The sequence below is a fragment of the Leucoraja erinacea genome, chromosome 6 (genome assembly GCF_028641065.1).
Source record: "Leucoraja erinacea ecotype New England chromosome 6, Leri_hhj_1, whole genome shotgun sequence".
Lineage (NCBI taxonomy): Eukaryota > Metazoa > Chordata > Chondrichthyes > Rajiformes > Rajidae > Leucoraja > Leucoraja erinaceus.
Window position 1 is genome coordinate 48,273,802 of NC_073382.1, and position 16,772 is coordinate 48,290,573.

The window sequence follows — 16,772 nt, forward strand, 5'->3', positions numbered from 1 at the left end:
GTGTTACAGACTCTGGAGAACTGCTGTGTTATTCTTTATCCTCCCCACACCACGCAGTGTATATTTGACTGCGGATGACGATTCCAAGCTGTGAAATCAAAACCATTTCACTGATCCTGTGCCAACAAGTGTTGAAAGGAAAGTTGCGGTTCTTTTAAGAAGCAATGTGTACCGAACGGGCCATATTTAGCAGCTGGGAACGCTCAGCTCCTTGCATCTCATGGACCCCATTCAACACTTGGGAACCAAGGGAAGAAACACATTTGCTCAACACCCTTCTTTTAGAGATACAGTGTAGAAACAGGCCCTTGGGCTCACCAGGTCCGTGCCGACCAGCGATCACCCCGTACACTAGCACTATCGTAAAACTGAACCATCCTATCAGCAACTAGAGAGCTGTCCTGAGCTACTATCTATCTCATCGGAGACCTTCAGTCGATCTTTAATTGGACTTTTTCTTGCACTAAATGTTATTCCCTTCATCATGTATCTGTACACCTTGGACAGCTCAATTGTAATCATGTAGTCTTTCTGCTGACTGTATGTGTCTAAATATTTCTTAAACATTGCAATAGTGCCTGCCTCAACTGCCTTCTCTGAAAGCTCATTCCATACACCCACCACCTTTGTGGAAATAAGGTACTCCTCCGCTGTAGGAGACGTTGGCGAGACTGCACCTGGGCTACTTTGTGAAGTTCTACAGAAAGGTTGGGATTAAACTAGGGAACATACATTCAAGATTCACAAAGATTTTGCTGGGTGGGTTGGGACAGTTTACCTTGAAGCAATAGAGGCTGATGGGGGCGATCTTTTAGATGTTTATAAAATCATAGATGAGATGAATTGTCACAGGCTTTTTTTCTGGGTAAGGTCTAAAACTAGAGGGCATAGGGTTATGGTGAGAGGGGAAAGATTTAAAGGCGACCTGATAGGCAAATTTCCACACGGAGAAGGTGGTGGGTATATGGAACAAACTGCCCGAGGAAGTGGTAGAAGTAGGTACAATCATAAAGTTTTAAAAAAAGACACTTGGACCAAATATGGGCAGGCAAATTGGATTAGTTTAGGAAGACATCTTGGTCAGCATGGATGAGTTGGACCAAAGGGCCTGATTCTGTGCTGCTTAATTCTATGACTAACCCATCAGGTTGAAGCGGTGTTGGCTAATTATGAAACAGATTCCCCACACCTATTTTGAAGCCTTATAGAAACATAGAAAATAGGTGCAGGAGTAGGCCATTCGGCCCTTCGAGCCTGCACCGCCATTCGATATGATCATGGCTGATCATCCAACTCAGTATCCCATCCCTGCCTTCTCTCCATACTCCCTGATCCCTTTAGCCACAAGGGCCACATCTAACTCCCTCTTAAATATAGCCAATGAACTGGCCTCAACTACCTTCTGTGGCAGAGAATTCCACAGATTCACCACTCTCTGTGTAAAAAATGATTTTCTCATCTCGGTCTTAAAAGACTTCCCTCTTATCCTTAAACTGTGACCCCTAGTTCTGGACTTCCTCAACATCGGGAATAATCTTCCTGCATCTAGCCTGTCCAACCCCTTAAGAATTTTGTAAGTTTCTATAAGATCCCCCCTCAATCTTCTAAATTCTAGTGTGTACAAGCTGAGTCTATCCAGTCTTTCTTCATATGAAAGTCCTGCCATTCCAGGAATCCAAGTGAGCCCATGAAATTATCATTTTTAGAAATTGCATGCACATTTAAAACACTAGGGTTTCAAATTATTTTGTTGTCTTCCAATATTCTCTACACAGTGCCTTGTGTTCCAACAATACCTATAATTCTACCCAGTGTTTTAGTCAGTACAAGTTACCTCTAATATCACTATGCATCAGCTTGGCTGGGTGACGGAGAGATATAGTTGCAATGAAATCATGGTTGTTCAGTCTCTGGCCTCTCATGCAGAAAGTTTAGTTTCAAACTCCACTCCCTCAACTTTTTAAGAGGAACCTGAGGTGTAAAACCTTTACACAAAAGGAGTTGGGTGTATGGAACGAGCAGCCAGAGGAGGTAGTTGAGGCAGGTACTATTGCAATGTTTAAGAAGCATTTAGGCAGGCACATGGATAGGACAGGTTTAGAGGGATATGGACCAACCGCAGGCAGATGGAATTAGTGTCGATGGGGCACATTGGGCATGGGCAAGTTGGGACAAAGGGCCTGTTCCCACACTGTATGACTATGACTCCTGGCTTCCACACATAATCAACCCATTCCCATTCCGGTTATTTAAGTAGGTATGTTACAAAACCTACCTGAATCGTCATTGAGAATCTGTCCCAGGCCGTGTGTGTGATTTTGGCGCTGTTTAGAGGGGGCAGGTTTAAAAAGCGATTTTTACTAGGCTGTTGCAATCGAAAATGTTCAGCCTAGTAAATCATTAACGGAAAATCGCTGAAAGACCCCGTCGCAAAAGGTATTATTAGTTTTTATGGCCTTGTATAATAGTTATAGTAGTTTAAAAATCACTCTCTAAACCCGCGACCTCTCGCAGCCCCAGGGTTTTATAAAGCAAACAATTAAAGGTATGTACCTTATTTTTACATTAAAAGGGGCTTCTTAAGAACCCTGTATATAAAGTTTTCTATAGCGAATAGTTCATTTTGGGCTCTTTATATCCCGCACTATTTTTCTGGGCATTTGGGGGCACAAATCCAGCGCAATGTGAACGTTCTAAACCAGCGCGTTCACAGGATCCCACTAGAAAGCCGATTTAAATTGACTTTAATTTACAGCAATTGAACACTAAATTCCTTCCATTTGGCCTATAAATTGATGTAAATGAGATTTAAAAATCATGTTTTATTGTGAATTATTTGTGAATATTATTTGGACACTTAGGCTATTTAAAAATGTTAATCATTTATTAAGAAATGGATAGATGTTTAGATCTAGTAATTGAAGTTTGAAATTAGCTACAATTGGGTAACTAACTAATTATATGCTTTAATTTCAGGTCCTCCAAGTAAGATTATTTTATATTTGTTTCAGAATGGTTCAATCTATGATAACCAAAAATTTCATTCAGTTCTCTTGATTTTTAAGAAGGTTGTGGGCTTTTGACTGTCCTCGATCACAGCTTTTTTGTTATGTCCATAGAAAATCAATAGGGAACAAGATGCTAATTTCCGAGTATGAAAATGACCATAACTTTTTTATTACTTGAGATATGAAAGTGAATTAGGTGTCAAATTAAACTTATTGTTATGCTTTATCTGATGGGATAAATTGCAGACTTGATTTTTTAAATCTCAAAATTTTGTAACATTGCTAATTTAAGCTGCCTCGGCACGGTCACCAGCATTATCAAGGACGAGTCTCACCCCGGTCACTCCCTCTTCTCCCCTCTCCCATCAGGCAAGAGGTACAGAAGTGTGAAAAAGCATACCTCCAAATTCAGGGACATTTTTTCCCCAGTTGTTAACAGGTAACTGAACCATCTAATCAACAAGAGTGATCTTGAGCTACCATCTACCCGCTACCATCTATAGAGCGGTCCTGAGCTACCATCTACCTCAGTGGCGATGCTCATACTATCTTTGATTGGGCTTTACTGGATGTTATCCCATTTATCCTGTATCTTTACACTGTGAACAGCTTGATTGTAATCATGTATAATTGTTCCATTGACTGGATAGCACACAACAAAAAGCTTTGCACTGTCAATAATAAACTAAACTTATGCTTACCTTTCACATCTTATGTGATTTAACAATGTAAATACCATGGCTGATGAGAAAAACTGGAGCATCAAGGCAATGATTGTTTTGATAAATATCAACATTGCTTATAGTGCCATAAACTCATCATTTAGTATGTTCCTCTCCCCTGACTCTCAGTCTGAAGAAGGGTCTCAACCCGAAGTGTCACCTGTTGCTTTTCTCCAGATTCAGCCTGACCCGCTGAGTTACTCCAACATTTTGTGTCTATATTTAGTATACATCACTGACTTAAAGATGGAACAGGAAAACAACCTTGAAATATGTGATTTTATTGTTTGTAGTCTTGTCTAAAAAATATACCTTGAAATCTACTCTACATAGAAACACTTTGTTAACTAATATTTTTAACCATTTTTTAAAACAAATTGTTTATGAATGCCAATGATCATCGAGCATTTATGAACAAAACCATCACCTTATATGTAAAGCGATCCAACTGAAAGAGAAAAAGTGGAAGATTAGACAAAGCAAATCTTTTGGCCGCTCTCAGCATGCAATGACAAGTAAAAACACCGGAGTCCTATCCCACCATCCTCCGATAATCAGTACTCTATCCGCTGAAACAATCTTGATTCCTTCAGTCAGGAGAAGGGTAAACACATTCTTCTTAACAGTTAATTTGTCGAAGTATTAACTTGAGAACACACTATAGCATGGCAGAGGTGAAATACAATTTCAGGCTATCTTCTTCATATGAAAATATTAATACTTAAGGAAAGTTCTGTACATCAATTTACTGTGACAATTTTCTACAAAGAACAGTAAAGTGTACAACCACATTTTCTAAAACTTTAATAACAAAAAGACATAACTGGATACCTAATAAATCAAAACCAATTTGATGGAACAACAGTGTCTTGAATGCTTTGCATGCTGCATGAATGCATACAGTTGTTAATGCTGCAATTGCATGCGTCAAGGCCAGTTGTGCTGCAATCTTTATCTCACTGATTGCTGACTGAACTGTGGATTGCTCATCAATTGTCTTCAGAAGCCCTTCAGCAATCTGCGCACGGGTGTTTTGACAGTTCTCCATTGTCACCTTTGCAGTCATAAACGTTCTTGCCAAGAGCTTTGTACAACTTGCCAAATGTTTCACATTAGAAAGCAAATAGTAAATCAGAAACCGCTTAGAATGATGCATATATTGAATTGGTCGGTGTTGAAGATGCTGAACTATTACGCATTTTTGCCATTTGTTCAGCTAGAAAATGGAATATCCTGAAATTTGGAACCACCGTTAAATTTTCCTCAGTCAACGGAGAAGGATTGGATGCTCATCTGGTACCATCAAGACATATTCTACAAACAGTTCTGGAAATATAAAGGAACAGTCACTATTAATGATGAGTAACATTTATTAAAACTAGAAAGACAGATTTGTTTATTCACCAACGTCAACATGATGCAAATTCTACCTATTGGATTTTTAATAAAGAAACCTCCATGTACTGACAATTAACACCTGTATATATTTAAAATTCCATAGAATACGAACAATATAATTAAAATACATATTTTTAAGAGGATGTAACCAGTACTCGAGGGCCTGAGCTATAGGTAGAGGTTGAGCATGCTAAGACTCTATTCCTTGGAGCACAGGAGTTGAGGGGTGATCTTATAGAGGTGTACAAAATCATGAGGGGAATAGATGGAAAAGATTGTTTCCATGCTATATCTCATAATTTTATGAGGTGCAGATCCCACATTTCACTGTAACAAATCCGAGACAGAATTTCAAACTCCCTTAGAGTTGCACTGCTTTCAAATCGGGACGATTAGATTGCCTCTTGAGTTAAAAACAATAACCAAGCTTCAACCTGTCAAACGTCATTCTAAGAATTATTTATGTGGGAGGTAATATGATCTAACATAACTCAAATATAAACAAAACTATATGTTTAAATTGTTTTGAATCCTGCATTAATCCAACTTGTTGTAAGTGTCACCCATAATAATATGGACATACTTGCTGGACTCTTCATAAATTAAACAATTTAAAAAATCTATATTCTATTTATGTTTGGATTAAACCAATCAGCTCAAATGTCTATGCTTTAATGAACCCCTCCTTCTGTGAGCCCATGTGCGTGTAGATATGGGAATGGATAAGAAGTGATTAGTTGAGGTAGTTGAGGCCAGTTCATTGGCTATATTTAAGAGGGAGTTAGATGTGGCCCTTGTGGCTAAGGGGATCAGAGGGTATGGAGAGAAGGCAGGTACGGGATACTGAGTTGGATGATCAGCCATGATCATGTTGAATGGCGGGGCAGGCTCGAAGGGCCGAATGGCCTACTCCTGCACCTAATGTCTATGTTTCTATGTGATCAGACTGTTTTAATTCTAGTCTAAGTCATAGTCACACAGCATGGGAACAGGCTCTTCGGACCATCCCGCCCATGCCGACCAACATCCCTCATCTACACTAGTCCCACAGACCTGCGTTTAGCCCATATCCATTTAAACCGTTCCTAGCCATGTACCTGTCCAAATGTCTTTTAAATGGTGTTATAGTACATGACTCAATTACCTCCTCGGGCAGCTTGTTCCATATACCCACCACCCTCTGTGTGAAAAACGTCCCCTTGGGTTCCTATTAGATCTTTCCCCTCTCAGCTTAAACCTATGTCCTCTGCTTCTTAATTCCCCTACCCTGAGTAAAATGCTGGGGTGGAAGATTGCAACCTTCATGTGATTCACCCTGTTTCGACGAATGCAATCAACCCGGCATGCACAATCAAATAAGATCAAATAGAACAAGTTGTCCTACAACTTTAAGCTGTGCACGCCATTTGCAAGAAGAAGTAGTAGAATGTTGTGCATTCACCCTATCAATTCCCCTCATGATTTTATACACCTCTATAAGATCACCCCTAGGCCTCCTGTGTTCCAAGGATTAAAGTCCTAGCCTGCCCAATCTCTCTCTTAATGTTGCATTACCATGGCCTTCAGAGAAACCAGGGCCACAGCAGGAATAGACTGTCAAGCCCAACATACCACAGTACAGCACAAGAAGCACATGCACAGTACATGCACAGTAGAGAGCATGCTGACCGGTTGCATCGTGGCTTGGTTCGGCAACTTGAGCTCCCTGGAGAGGAAAAGACTACAAAAAGTAGTAAACACTGCCCAGTCCATCATCGGCTCTGACCTTCCTTCCATCGAGGGGATTTATCGCAGTCGCTGCCTCAAAAAGGCTGGCAGTATCATCAAGGACCCACACCATCCTGGCCACACACTCATCTCCCTGCTACCTTCAGGTAGAAGGTACAGGAGCCTGAAGACTGCAACAACCAGGTTCAGGAATAGCTACTTCCCCACAGCCATCAGGCTATTAAACCTGGCTCGGACAAAACTCTGAACATTAATAACCCATTATCTGTTATTTGCACTTTATCAGTTTATTTACTCTTGCGTGTATATATTTATATAATGGTATATGGACACACTGATCTGTTTTGTAGTCAATGCCTACTATGTTCTGTTGTGCTGAAGCAAAGCAAGAATTTCATTGTCCTATCAGGGACACATGACAATAAACTCACTTGAACTTGAACTTGAAGAAGTGTATAGAAAGGAACTGCAGATGCTGATATATACAGAAGATAGACACAAGGTGCTAGACTAACACAGCGGGTCAGGCAGCATCTCTGGAGAAAAAGGATGGGTGACTTTTTGGGTCAGGACTCTTCTTCAGCACAGGAATCCCTCGAAGTTTCAAACATTCATCTACTTCCACTTCCAAGGTGTGATTTTTCATAACTGTGGGGAAGCGAATTCCAGAGATTCACTGACATCTGTGAGAAGACCCTTTTCCCTACTTGGGTTTGAAATGATTGCTCCCTTGGGTTGAAGCTATGTTTCCTCGCTCAAGATTCTATCATCAGTCTAAACATCCTGACATCTGTCATGTTTAGTTTGGTTTAGTTAAAGATACAGCACGGAAATAAGGCCCTCCAGCCCTCCGAGTCAATACCGACCATCAATCACCCTTTCATACTAGTTCTGTGTTATCCCACTTTCTCATCCACTTCCCACGCATTAGAGGCAATTTACAGAGGCCAATTAACCTGCAAACCTGCTTGAAAACAGGCCGTTCTGCCCATGAAATCCATGCCGACCAGCAATCACCCATACATAATACATATTCTATCCTACACGCTAGGTAGGGGGCGCTGCTCTGGCAGCAGCCATGTCAGCAACGCGTCAGTTTTTTCAACTTTTTTTATTTTTTTAGTATGTTTTAAAGCATGTATTTTGTGTTTCTTTGTGTGTTTTGTGTGGGGGGTGGGGGGGAAACCGCTTCGGTCGCCTCCTCCACGGAGAGGCGAGTTTTTCCAGGTCGCCTCCCCCGTGGCCTAACATCAAGGATCGGCGCGGCCTTTCCCGGAGACACGCCCGGGGCTTCAGCGGCAGGCGCAGCGTGGACTCTCGGCGTTGAGCGGGTGAGCCCTCGCTGGGGCTCGCTGGAGGGGAGCGCTCCGTTTCGCTGGCCCGGGGCAGTCGGCAGCCTGAAGCCGCAGCCTGAAGTCGCGGTCTGCAGAGCTCCAGCTGGTGCGGCGTCTACAGCCCGGGATCCCTCGTGGGGGACCCGGGGGAAGAAGAAGCCATCACTGCCGGCCCGCGGCCAACCTCTACCGCGGGTCCGGCATGGACTTACCATCACCCCTGGAGGGGAGCTTCTACCGCCGGCCCTGCTAACAACGTTATTGTTAATGGAATTATTATCCCTTACCCCGTGATCTGCATTTGGAACTTGCTCAGCATTGCACTCCATTTGGTTCTCCTCTTGCCCTCCATGGTTTATTGATGGGAGATGTCCGAGATGTCCTCCACCTTCTTGATTCTCGCCCTCAACATTAGTTCCCTCTATCTCAACAGAAAGAGACTGCAGACAAAGTAACTCAGGCTGACCCTCTTCCTTCTGGTACGTATCTGAAGGTGGGGTTGTCGGGGCTTCTGAGTTTTGGGTCAAGGCAGCGATGTGTTCAGGAGAGTTTCCAACGTCTGATGGATGGTGGAGTGATTCACAGGATGAACCAGTGACACTGCAGTTGGAGCCTCGCATGAGAGGCCAAGCTTCTGAGGCATCGTTATCAAAAGAGGGCGTAAAGACATCCAGGAGAGAAGGCAGTATATTACGACCACAGTCCTTGGGCCTGTGGGAAAAAGAGAGCATGTTACAGTCAGCAAATTGGTTGACAAAGGCTAACTGGCATACTTAAGTTGCTCAAGCTGTTATCACCAGTGCAAGACATCAGTCTAGTTCAGTTCAGTTCAGTTTAGAGATACATTGCAGTAACAGGCCCTTCAGCCCACCGACTCTGCGACGACCAGTGACCACTCCACTAGCACTATCATACACACTAGGGACAATTTACAATTTTACCGAGGCAAATTAGCCTACAAATCCGTATGTTTTTGGAGTGTGGGAGGAAACCAGAGCACCCGGCGAAAGCCCGGGCAGATCACGGGTAGAACGTACAAACCATATAAGCTCCATACAGACAGCACCCATAGTCACGATTGAACCCATGTCTCTGACGCAGTAAAGCAATATCTCTACCACTGCACCACTGTTCCACCCCTTATCTGCCTCTGTGCTTGACATGTGATCAATGCACAGGCTCAGAATAAAAGGATATACCTTTGGAATGGAGAGGAGAAGGAATATCTTAAGCCAGAAGGTGGTGAATCTGTTGCCATAGACGACAGTGGAGGCCGCCATCGGGTATTTCTAAAGCGGAGATTGATAGCTGCTTGATTGTTAAGGGTGTCAAAGGTAATGGGGAGAAGCAGGAGAACAGGGTTGAGAGGGAAAAACACATGATCAGCCATGATTGAATGGTGGAGTAGACTCGATGGGCCGAATAATTCTGGTCCTATGTATTATGGTCTTATGAATGATACATGCGTACGATACAACACATTTTGCAACTGTAATTGAAGATCTATTAAAATGCAGATGATGTAAATCAAAAATAAAAGCAGAAAATGCGTGGAAGATGTTGTCTAACAGCAGGTTAGACAACATCTGTGGAAAGAGGAACAGAGTTAACATTTCAGATTGAAGGCCCTTTATTAGAATTGGGAAAGAGAGAAAACGGTATAGTTTTAAGTTGCAGGGAAGGTGCAAGAGGATGGCTAGGTGAGGGAGTATTTCTAATAGGGGTGAAGCCAGGTTTGCCATAAGATTGAGTTGTACAAGACAACCTGTTGATGCGTTAATGAATTAGTACACGAGAGAAAAATTAAACAAATTTCATTAGGGGTGGCACAGTGGCGCAGCGGTAGAGTTGCTGCCTTACGTTGCCAGAGACCCGGGTTTCATCTGCAGAGAGTTTGTACATTCTCCCTGTGACCACGTGGATTTTCTCCGGGTGCTCCGGTTTACTCCCACACTCCAAAGAAACGCAATGTTGTAGGTTAACTGGCCTCTGTAAATTGCCCTTGGTTTGTAGGGAGTGGATGAAAAAATGGGATAGTTCGTCCGAATGTACCTTTTAACCTTTTAAGATGCATTTACCTTTTAAGATGCTCTGATGCTGATGGAGGATAGGAGCTTTCACTGCTGTACTCCAGGCTGCAGGTATCATCAAAACAGCACGATGGAACCAAGTGAACAGGACCTTCAAGAAAAAATACAGTGGTTGGCGTGAGGCAATATAGACAAGAGAGGATGACAATGTCCACACTGTCTATGTTCCTAATCACCTTCATAATGTGGACAAGTCAACTTTAGAGACATCAGCCCACTGACCAACAATCATCCCGTACATCAGTTCTATCCCAAACACTAGGGACTATTTACAATTTACAGAAGCCAACTAATCTACAAACATGTACGTCTTTGGAGTGTGGAAGGAAACCGGAGCACCTGGAGCAAACCCAGGTGGTTACAGGGAGAACGTACAAAATTTGTACAGATAGAACCCCTAGTCAGGATCGAACCCAGGTCTCTGGAGCTGTAAGGCAGCTCTACCGCTGCACCACTGTGCCACCCTATATAATTCTGGGACATTTTGTTCCAATTTTCTTTTTTCCAATTCCTATTTTGCAGTTCATAGTCATATAGCATTGGGACAGGCCAATCAGGTCAGCTCGTCCATGCCGTCAAAGATGCCCCATCGAAGATAGTCCAATTTGCCCATGTTTGGCCCATATCCCTCTAAAACTCTCCTATCCATATACATGTCCAAATGTTTTGTTAAACATTGTGATAGTACATGCCTCTCTTCTTCTGGCAGCTCATTCCATATACCTACCACCCCCAGAGTGACAAAGGTGACCCTTGGGTTCCTATTATTCCTTGCCCCTCTCACTGCCCTACTACTTCTTGTTCTTTGTATCTTTCCAGGATATGTGGCATTGCATGCTGTGTTCCTCTACTTGTAATTTTATCTCCTTATGTCTTGAGTCAGCTGTTTATATCTTGCACGCAGAGCTCCTGCCTCTATAGTATAAACCATATTAAATCCTTGTTTTGTTCCGCACCGCCCACTGATATGCAGGTAATTTTATCTATTAACAGATGTGCCCAATCTGCACTCTTTGGCTCATTACATGCAAGCCGGCTCATCTGAATCTAGAATGATGGTAGTGTTTTGTAAATGTCCCTCTTCTCTACACTCATTTAACAATTGCTATTTGACGAGCAACATTAAACTGTGAACTGAACCTGGCTAATTAGTTGCTGCTATGTCAAATATGGCCTTCCCCAAAGTTGATTCTATGGTAAACTATTGCAAAAAATAAAAAGCCTCAAACTATTGAACATAGAACAGGACAGCACAGGAACAGGCCCTTTGTTCTATAATGTCCGTGCCGAACATGATACCTAGACTATCTCGTATCTACCTGTGCATAATTCATGTCCCTCCATTCCCTGCATATCTACAGTATGTGCCTATCCACAAGTCTGTTAAATGCCACTATTGTATCTGCCTCAACAACAAATCCATGGCCGTGCATTCCAGGCACTCATATGTACAAAGTTGTCCCACACATCTTCTTTAAACTTTGCCCCTCTCACCTTTAAGCTATGCAGTTATACAGGTACGCAGGTAGGATAGGTTTGGTGGCATATGGGCCAAACACAGGCAGGTGGGACTACAAAGAAAACATAGAAACGTAGAAAATAGTTGCAGGAGTAGGCCATTCGGCCCCTCGAGCCAATGTATTCATGGTTGATCACCTAAAATCCTGCTTTTTTTCCATATCCCTTGATTCCTCTAGTCCAAAGAGCTAAATCTAAATCTCTCTTGAAAACATTCAGTGAATTGGCCTCCATTTCCTTCTGTGGCAGAGAATTCCCCAGATTGAAACCTCTCTGGGTAAAAAGGTTTTCCTCATCTCAGTCCTAACTGGCCTACACTTTATTCTTATACTGTGACCGCCAGGTTCTGGACTCCCCCAACATCGGAAACATTTTTCCTGCATCTAACCTGTCCAATCCTTTAAGAATGTCATATGTTTCTATAAGATCCCTCTCATGCTTCTAAATTCCAGTGAATACAAGCCCAGTCGACCCATTCTTTCATCATATGTCAGTCCCGCCATCCCGGGAAATAACCTGACGAACCTACGCTGCACTCCCTCACTAGCAATAATGTCTTTTCAAAAATTAGGAGACCAAAATTGCACACAATACTTCAGGTGCGGTCTCACCAGGACCCTGTACAACCTCCTTAGGACCTCCTTAATCCTAAACTCAAATCCATGAAGGACAACATGTAATTCGACTTTGGAAAAGCAAAGATTTATTAAAGTAGTAATATTATTAACAACTATTGCCTGGTTTAATTAGTAATGGAGATATCAGCAAATACTATATTTCTTTCATTAAATTAAAATTAATATGGGCAACAGAGTCAGATGAATAGTGCATGAAAACACCTTGAAAATTGTTTTCTACCCTTGCATTCATCTTACATCAATCGCTATAATTATAAAACTCTCATCTTGGATGTGTATTTATTTGTGTGTGTGTGTTTGTGTGTAATCACATCTTCGCGGAAAAACGACATGGTAACGGTAACATTTTTACATATTCCGGTAGACATTTTTCCCCTGGAGTCTAAAATCGCCTTATCTGAAAATGTCATGCTTTATTTCTCGAGTTATTAATGAAAATGTTCAAAATTCTGACAAAACTTTGAATTTAAAAACAACTGTCTTTCGCTGATGAAGTCACAATAGGTCTGCGAGCCTTCTTCCTCGCGCTGCGAGTGACGTCACCCCCCCAACCCTCCCTCCTCCCCCCCGTTATGCAAAAGATGCAGCCAGAGTTGAAGTCGGGCCCTGGACTGAAGACCAAAGATCATAGCTGAAGACTGCGGCAGCCCAACTCACGGTCCTTTGGTCATTGCTCGCCCGCCTGCCCCTTCACCCACTCGCCGCCTCACCCCTCGCTCAGGGTCCTTGTGTCGGCGCATGGTGGGGAGGTTGCTGCCTGTCGCTGCCCTCTCTCTGCCTCTGCCCCTGCCCTCTACCATCTACCTCTACCCGCTGCATCTGCCCGCTGCATCTGCCCTCTGCCTCTGTCCTCTAGCCTCTGCCCTGCCCTCTCTAGCTGCGCCTGCGAGTTGGGGGCAATGGGTGAGTGGATGGTGTAAAAGGAGCAAATTAATAATATTAATATAATATCAAGGGGGTGGTAAGTGTGTGGTGTGTGTGGGGGGGTTAGTGTGTGTGTAAGACGCCACAGGCTGCCCCCCCCCCACAACCGCGCGTTGAGGGGACCGGACCCAACGGGTCCCACTTGGTCTATTGTACCTCTAAAACTCTGTTCTTGTAAGTGTGTATATGTGTGTGTTTTTACATCTTCGTGAAAAAACTAGGCGGTAACGATAATATATTTACATATTCCAGTTGACATTTTTCCCCATGAGTCCAAATCATCTTATCAGAACATTTCATGCTTTATTTCTCGACATTAATGAATGAAAAGTTTAAAAATATCAAAAGACTTTGAATTTAAACGACGAGCTTTCACTGATGATGTCACAATGGGACTGCTTGGTGCCGTCTCACACACAGAATCTTCCAGGCGCTTTGAGTGTCGTCACCCCCGGACCCCCCACCCCGGGTTATTCAAAAGATGCCGCTGGTGGAAGAAAGGACGAGCCCGGAGATGAAGTCGGGCCCTGGACAGGAGACTGTGGCGGCCGAACTCGTGGTCCTCAGGTTGACGCCCGCCCGCCGACTTGCTCGGGTCGACGCTCGCCTGTGGCCTTGCTCGGGTCCACACCCGCCCACAGTCTCGCACAGGACCGCCGCCCGATGGGGAGGCTGCTGCCGCGGGCCGAACCCAGCTCAACGCCCGCCACCTCACTCAGGGTCCTCGGGTCGACGCCCGCATCCTCCCTCATGTTCACGGCAGCCCGCTGCCTCCCTCGAGTCGATGAATGCAGGCCACCACACTTGTGGTCCTCGGCTCAACGCCCGCCTGCCGCCTCGCTCGCAGTCCTCGGGTCGACGTCCACCCACGGCTTCGCTCGGGTCCACTTCCGTCCCCTCTCTCTCTCTCTCTCTCTGCCTCCCTCTCTCTCTCTCGCTCTCTGTCTCTGCCCTCTCTCTGTCTTTGCTCACTCTACCTCTTTCTCTGCCCGTCTGCTCTCTATGCCTCTCTGCCCTCTTTCTCTGTGACCCATCTCTCTACCCCCCTCCCTACCTCTCGAGCTGTGCCTGCGCAGTTGGGGGCTATGCGTGAGTGGATAGGGTGAGGGATGGGGTAAAAGGAGCGAATTAATAATATTAATATAATATAATAGTGTGTGTGTGTGTGTGTGGGGGGAGGGGGTTAGTGTGTGTGTGTGTGTGGGGGTGGTTAGTGTGTGTGACGCAAGCCGCCCCCTCCCACCGCAACTTTCGCACATTGAGGGGACGGGACCCGATGGGTCCCACTTGGTCTAGTTGTACATAAAAGTGTGACTCTCTGCTGTCTTAAACAGTAAGAAAGTATAACTAGTGGAGACCATTGTAATACATGTGTCAGTGTTCCCACTAATAACACGCAGTACGTTAGACATCTATTTTTCACACTTACCACAAGTTTGTGCTGGACTTTGCTGACAGTACGCACAGGTTTGGTGTGGACTCAGATTAATCCGTTGTCTGTCAAGTGAAGTTGACAGTTCTGCCCCATTTAATTGAGCATCGTGCAGTCTCATTGACCCTTGGGAAGGAAGGGCAAAGTTAAAATAATGGCCTTTTATGAAGACCTCACTAATTCTCACCACACGGTCTCAGTAACCCTGCCCCTCTTTTAGGGTCCAGGTGTATTTTGGTGGCATTGATTTCTGGGCTGCATCTTTCCAACGCTTAGCATTTAAAAAAAACTCAGACTAACTCAGAATATGGGCCAGGTGTATTTTGGTGACCCGGGTTCAATCCTGACTGACTATGGGTGCCGTCTTTACCCAGTTTGTACCTTTTCCCCATGACCACATGGGTTTTTTCCAGGGGCTCCACTTTCCTCCCACACCCCAAAGACGTACAGGTTTGTAGGTTAATTGGCTTGGGTAAAAATTGTAAACGGTCCCCAGTGTGTAGGATAGTGCTGGTGTACGGGGCTCGCTGGTTACCTGGACTTGTTGGGCTGAAGGGCCTATTTCCACGTTGTATCTCTAAACTAAAGAAACACAGACATGTGGGATTAATGTAGATGGGGCATGTAGATCAATGTGGGCAAGTTGGGCTGAAGGGCACTTTTCCACGCCGTGTGATTCTATGACTCCAAGCAGCACTTTCAGAAAAACAATGACTGCAAAACTACATCTGTTCCTGCACGTCTGGAACTGTTTTAATCTTTCCTTTTACAAAAATAAAACAGCATACCAATGGGCACTAATTCTGTTCCACAAGAGCTAAATATTAACAGGCACTAGATGTGGGTAAAACTTCATATTTTGTCTCGTTTCCAGTGCACACATTATTTTTGTGGGAGAGCTAAATCTTTGTATAAAGGACATAGTATTAATATTGTAGATTGTTGTGTTGAACCAAGCTAAGGTCATAGAGTCATACAACATGAAACAAACCTATCAGTCCAATTCATCCATACCGACCGAGATGCCCCATCTAAAACAGCCCATTTGTCCCCGTTTGGCCTATGTCACTCTAATTATTTTCTATCCTGGTCAAGTGTCTTTTACATGTTGTTATGGTACCGGCCTCAACTACCTCCTCTGGCAGCTCGTTCCATATATGCACCACCCTCTGTGTGAAAAGGTTGCCCCTATTCAATCTTGCCCCCCCTCACTTTAAACCCATGTTGTCTGGTTCTTATTCCCCTACTGTTAATTCATCCTATCTATTCCCCACATGATTTTATACACCTCTATAAGATCCCCCCCTGAGCCTCCGGTGCTCCAAGGAATAAAGTTCATCCCGCCTATAGTTCAGGCCCTCAAGCCCCGGCAACATCCTCATAAATCTTCTATGCAGGCTTTACAGGTTCTTCAAACGAGATCATAAGCACCACATATTGAAGAGTTTATTAATGAAGAAAATATGAGTAACTAGCTGCATAATCATCATTTTCAGAATTTTGCTGCCTATTGCACATGGCTGATAATTTGGGATTGATCGAGACAGGCTTAATATAATTGAAAACATTCCTTCTTCATGATAAACGTTTTTTAAATATTTTAGAGTCCTCTCCACCAGGCCTGCACTCAATCACTGTGTTAAGACAGGTCATCTGCCTTCCAGTTCAATCCTTAAGTCACACAATATATTTTGTGTTGGTAAAGTAAGGCTGCTGTGTATGTGTGGTCTGAATCCTTATGCTTGAAGTTACGTGGTGGGGTGTTTACAAGTGGTTTCCAATCCAATTGCAGGCGTTGTTTGTGCAATGAAAGGAAGTTCTATTTCTGAGCCTCATGGAAAAGAATTGTTAATTGTTGGCTAAATGAAAGACTGAGAAGTAAAAGTTATTTTCAACTTAATCCATTCACCGCACACTTCATTGCGAGTCGTGGCTGAGAGGGAATACTAAATCAGCCATGATTGAATGGCAGAGTAGATT

The 16,772-nt window shown here is 43.7% G+C and overlaps 1 protein-coding gene across 1 annotated transcript in view; it reads right to left on the bottom strand.

The window, feature by feature from the left end:
* Positions 1–3,995: 3,995 nt before the first annotated feature.
* The window catches only part of LOC129698089 (tumor necrosis factor receptor superfamily member 19-like), a 61,479-nt gene continuing 48,702 nt past the window's right edge, over positions 3,996–16,772 (bottom strand). Inside the window, exons 6-9 of the mRNA XM_055636955.1 lie at positions 14,790–14,918; positions 10,269–10,371; positions 8,478–8,901; positions 3,996–5,056 (exon numbers count right to left, since the gene is read on the bottom strand). Coding sequence (XP_055492930.1) covers positions 5,045–5,056; positions 8,478–8,901; positions 10,269–10,371; positions 14,790–14,918 — 668 coding nt within the window. The 3' untranslated portion in view covers positions 3,996–5,044. The remainder of the gene's footprint in view (positions 5,057–8,477; positions 8,902–10,268; positions 10,372–14,789; positions 14,919–16,772) is intronic.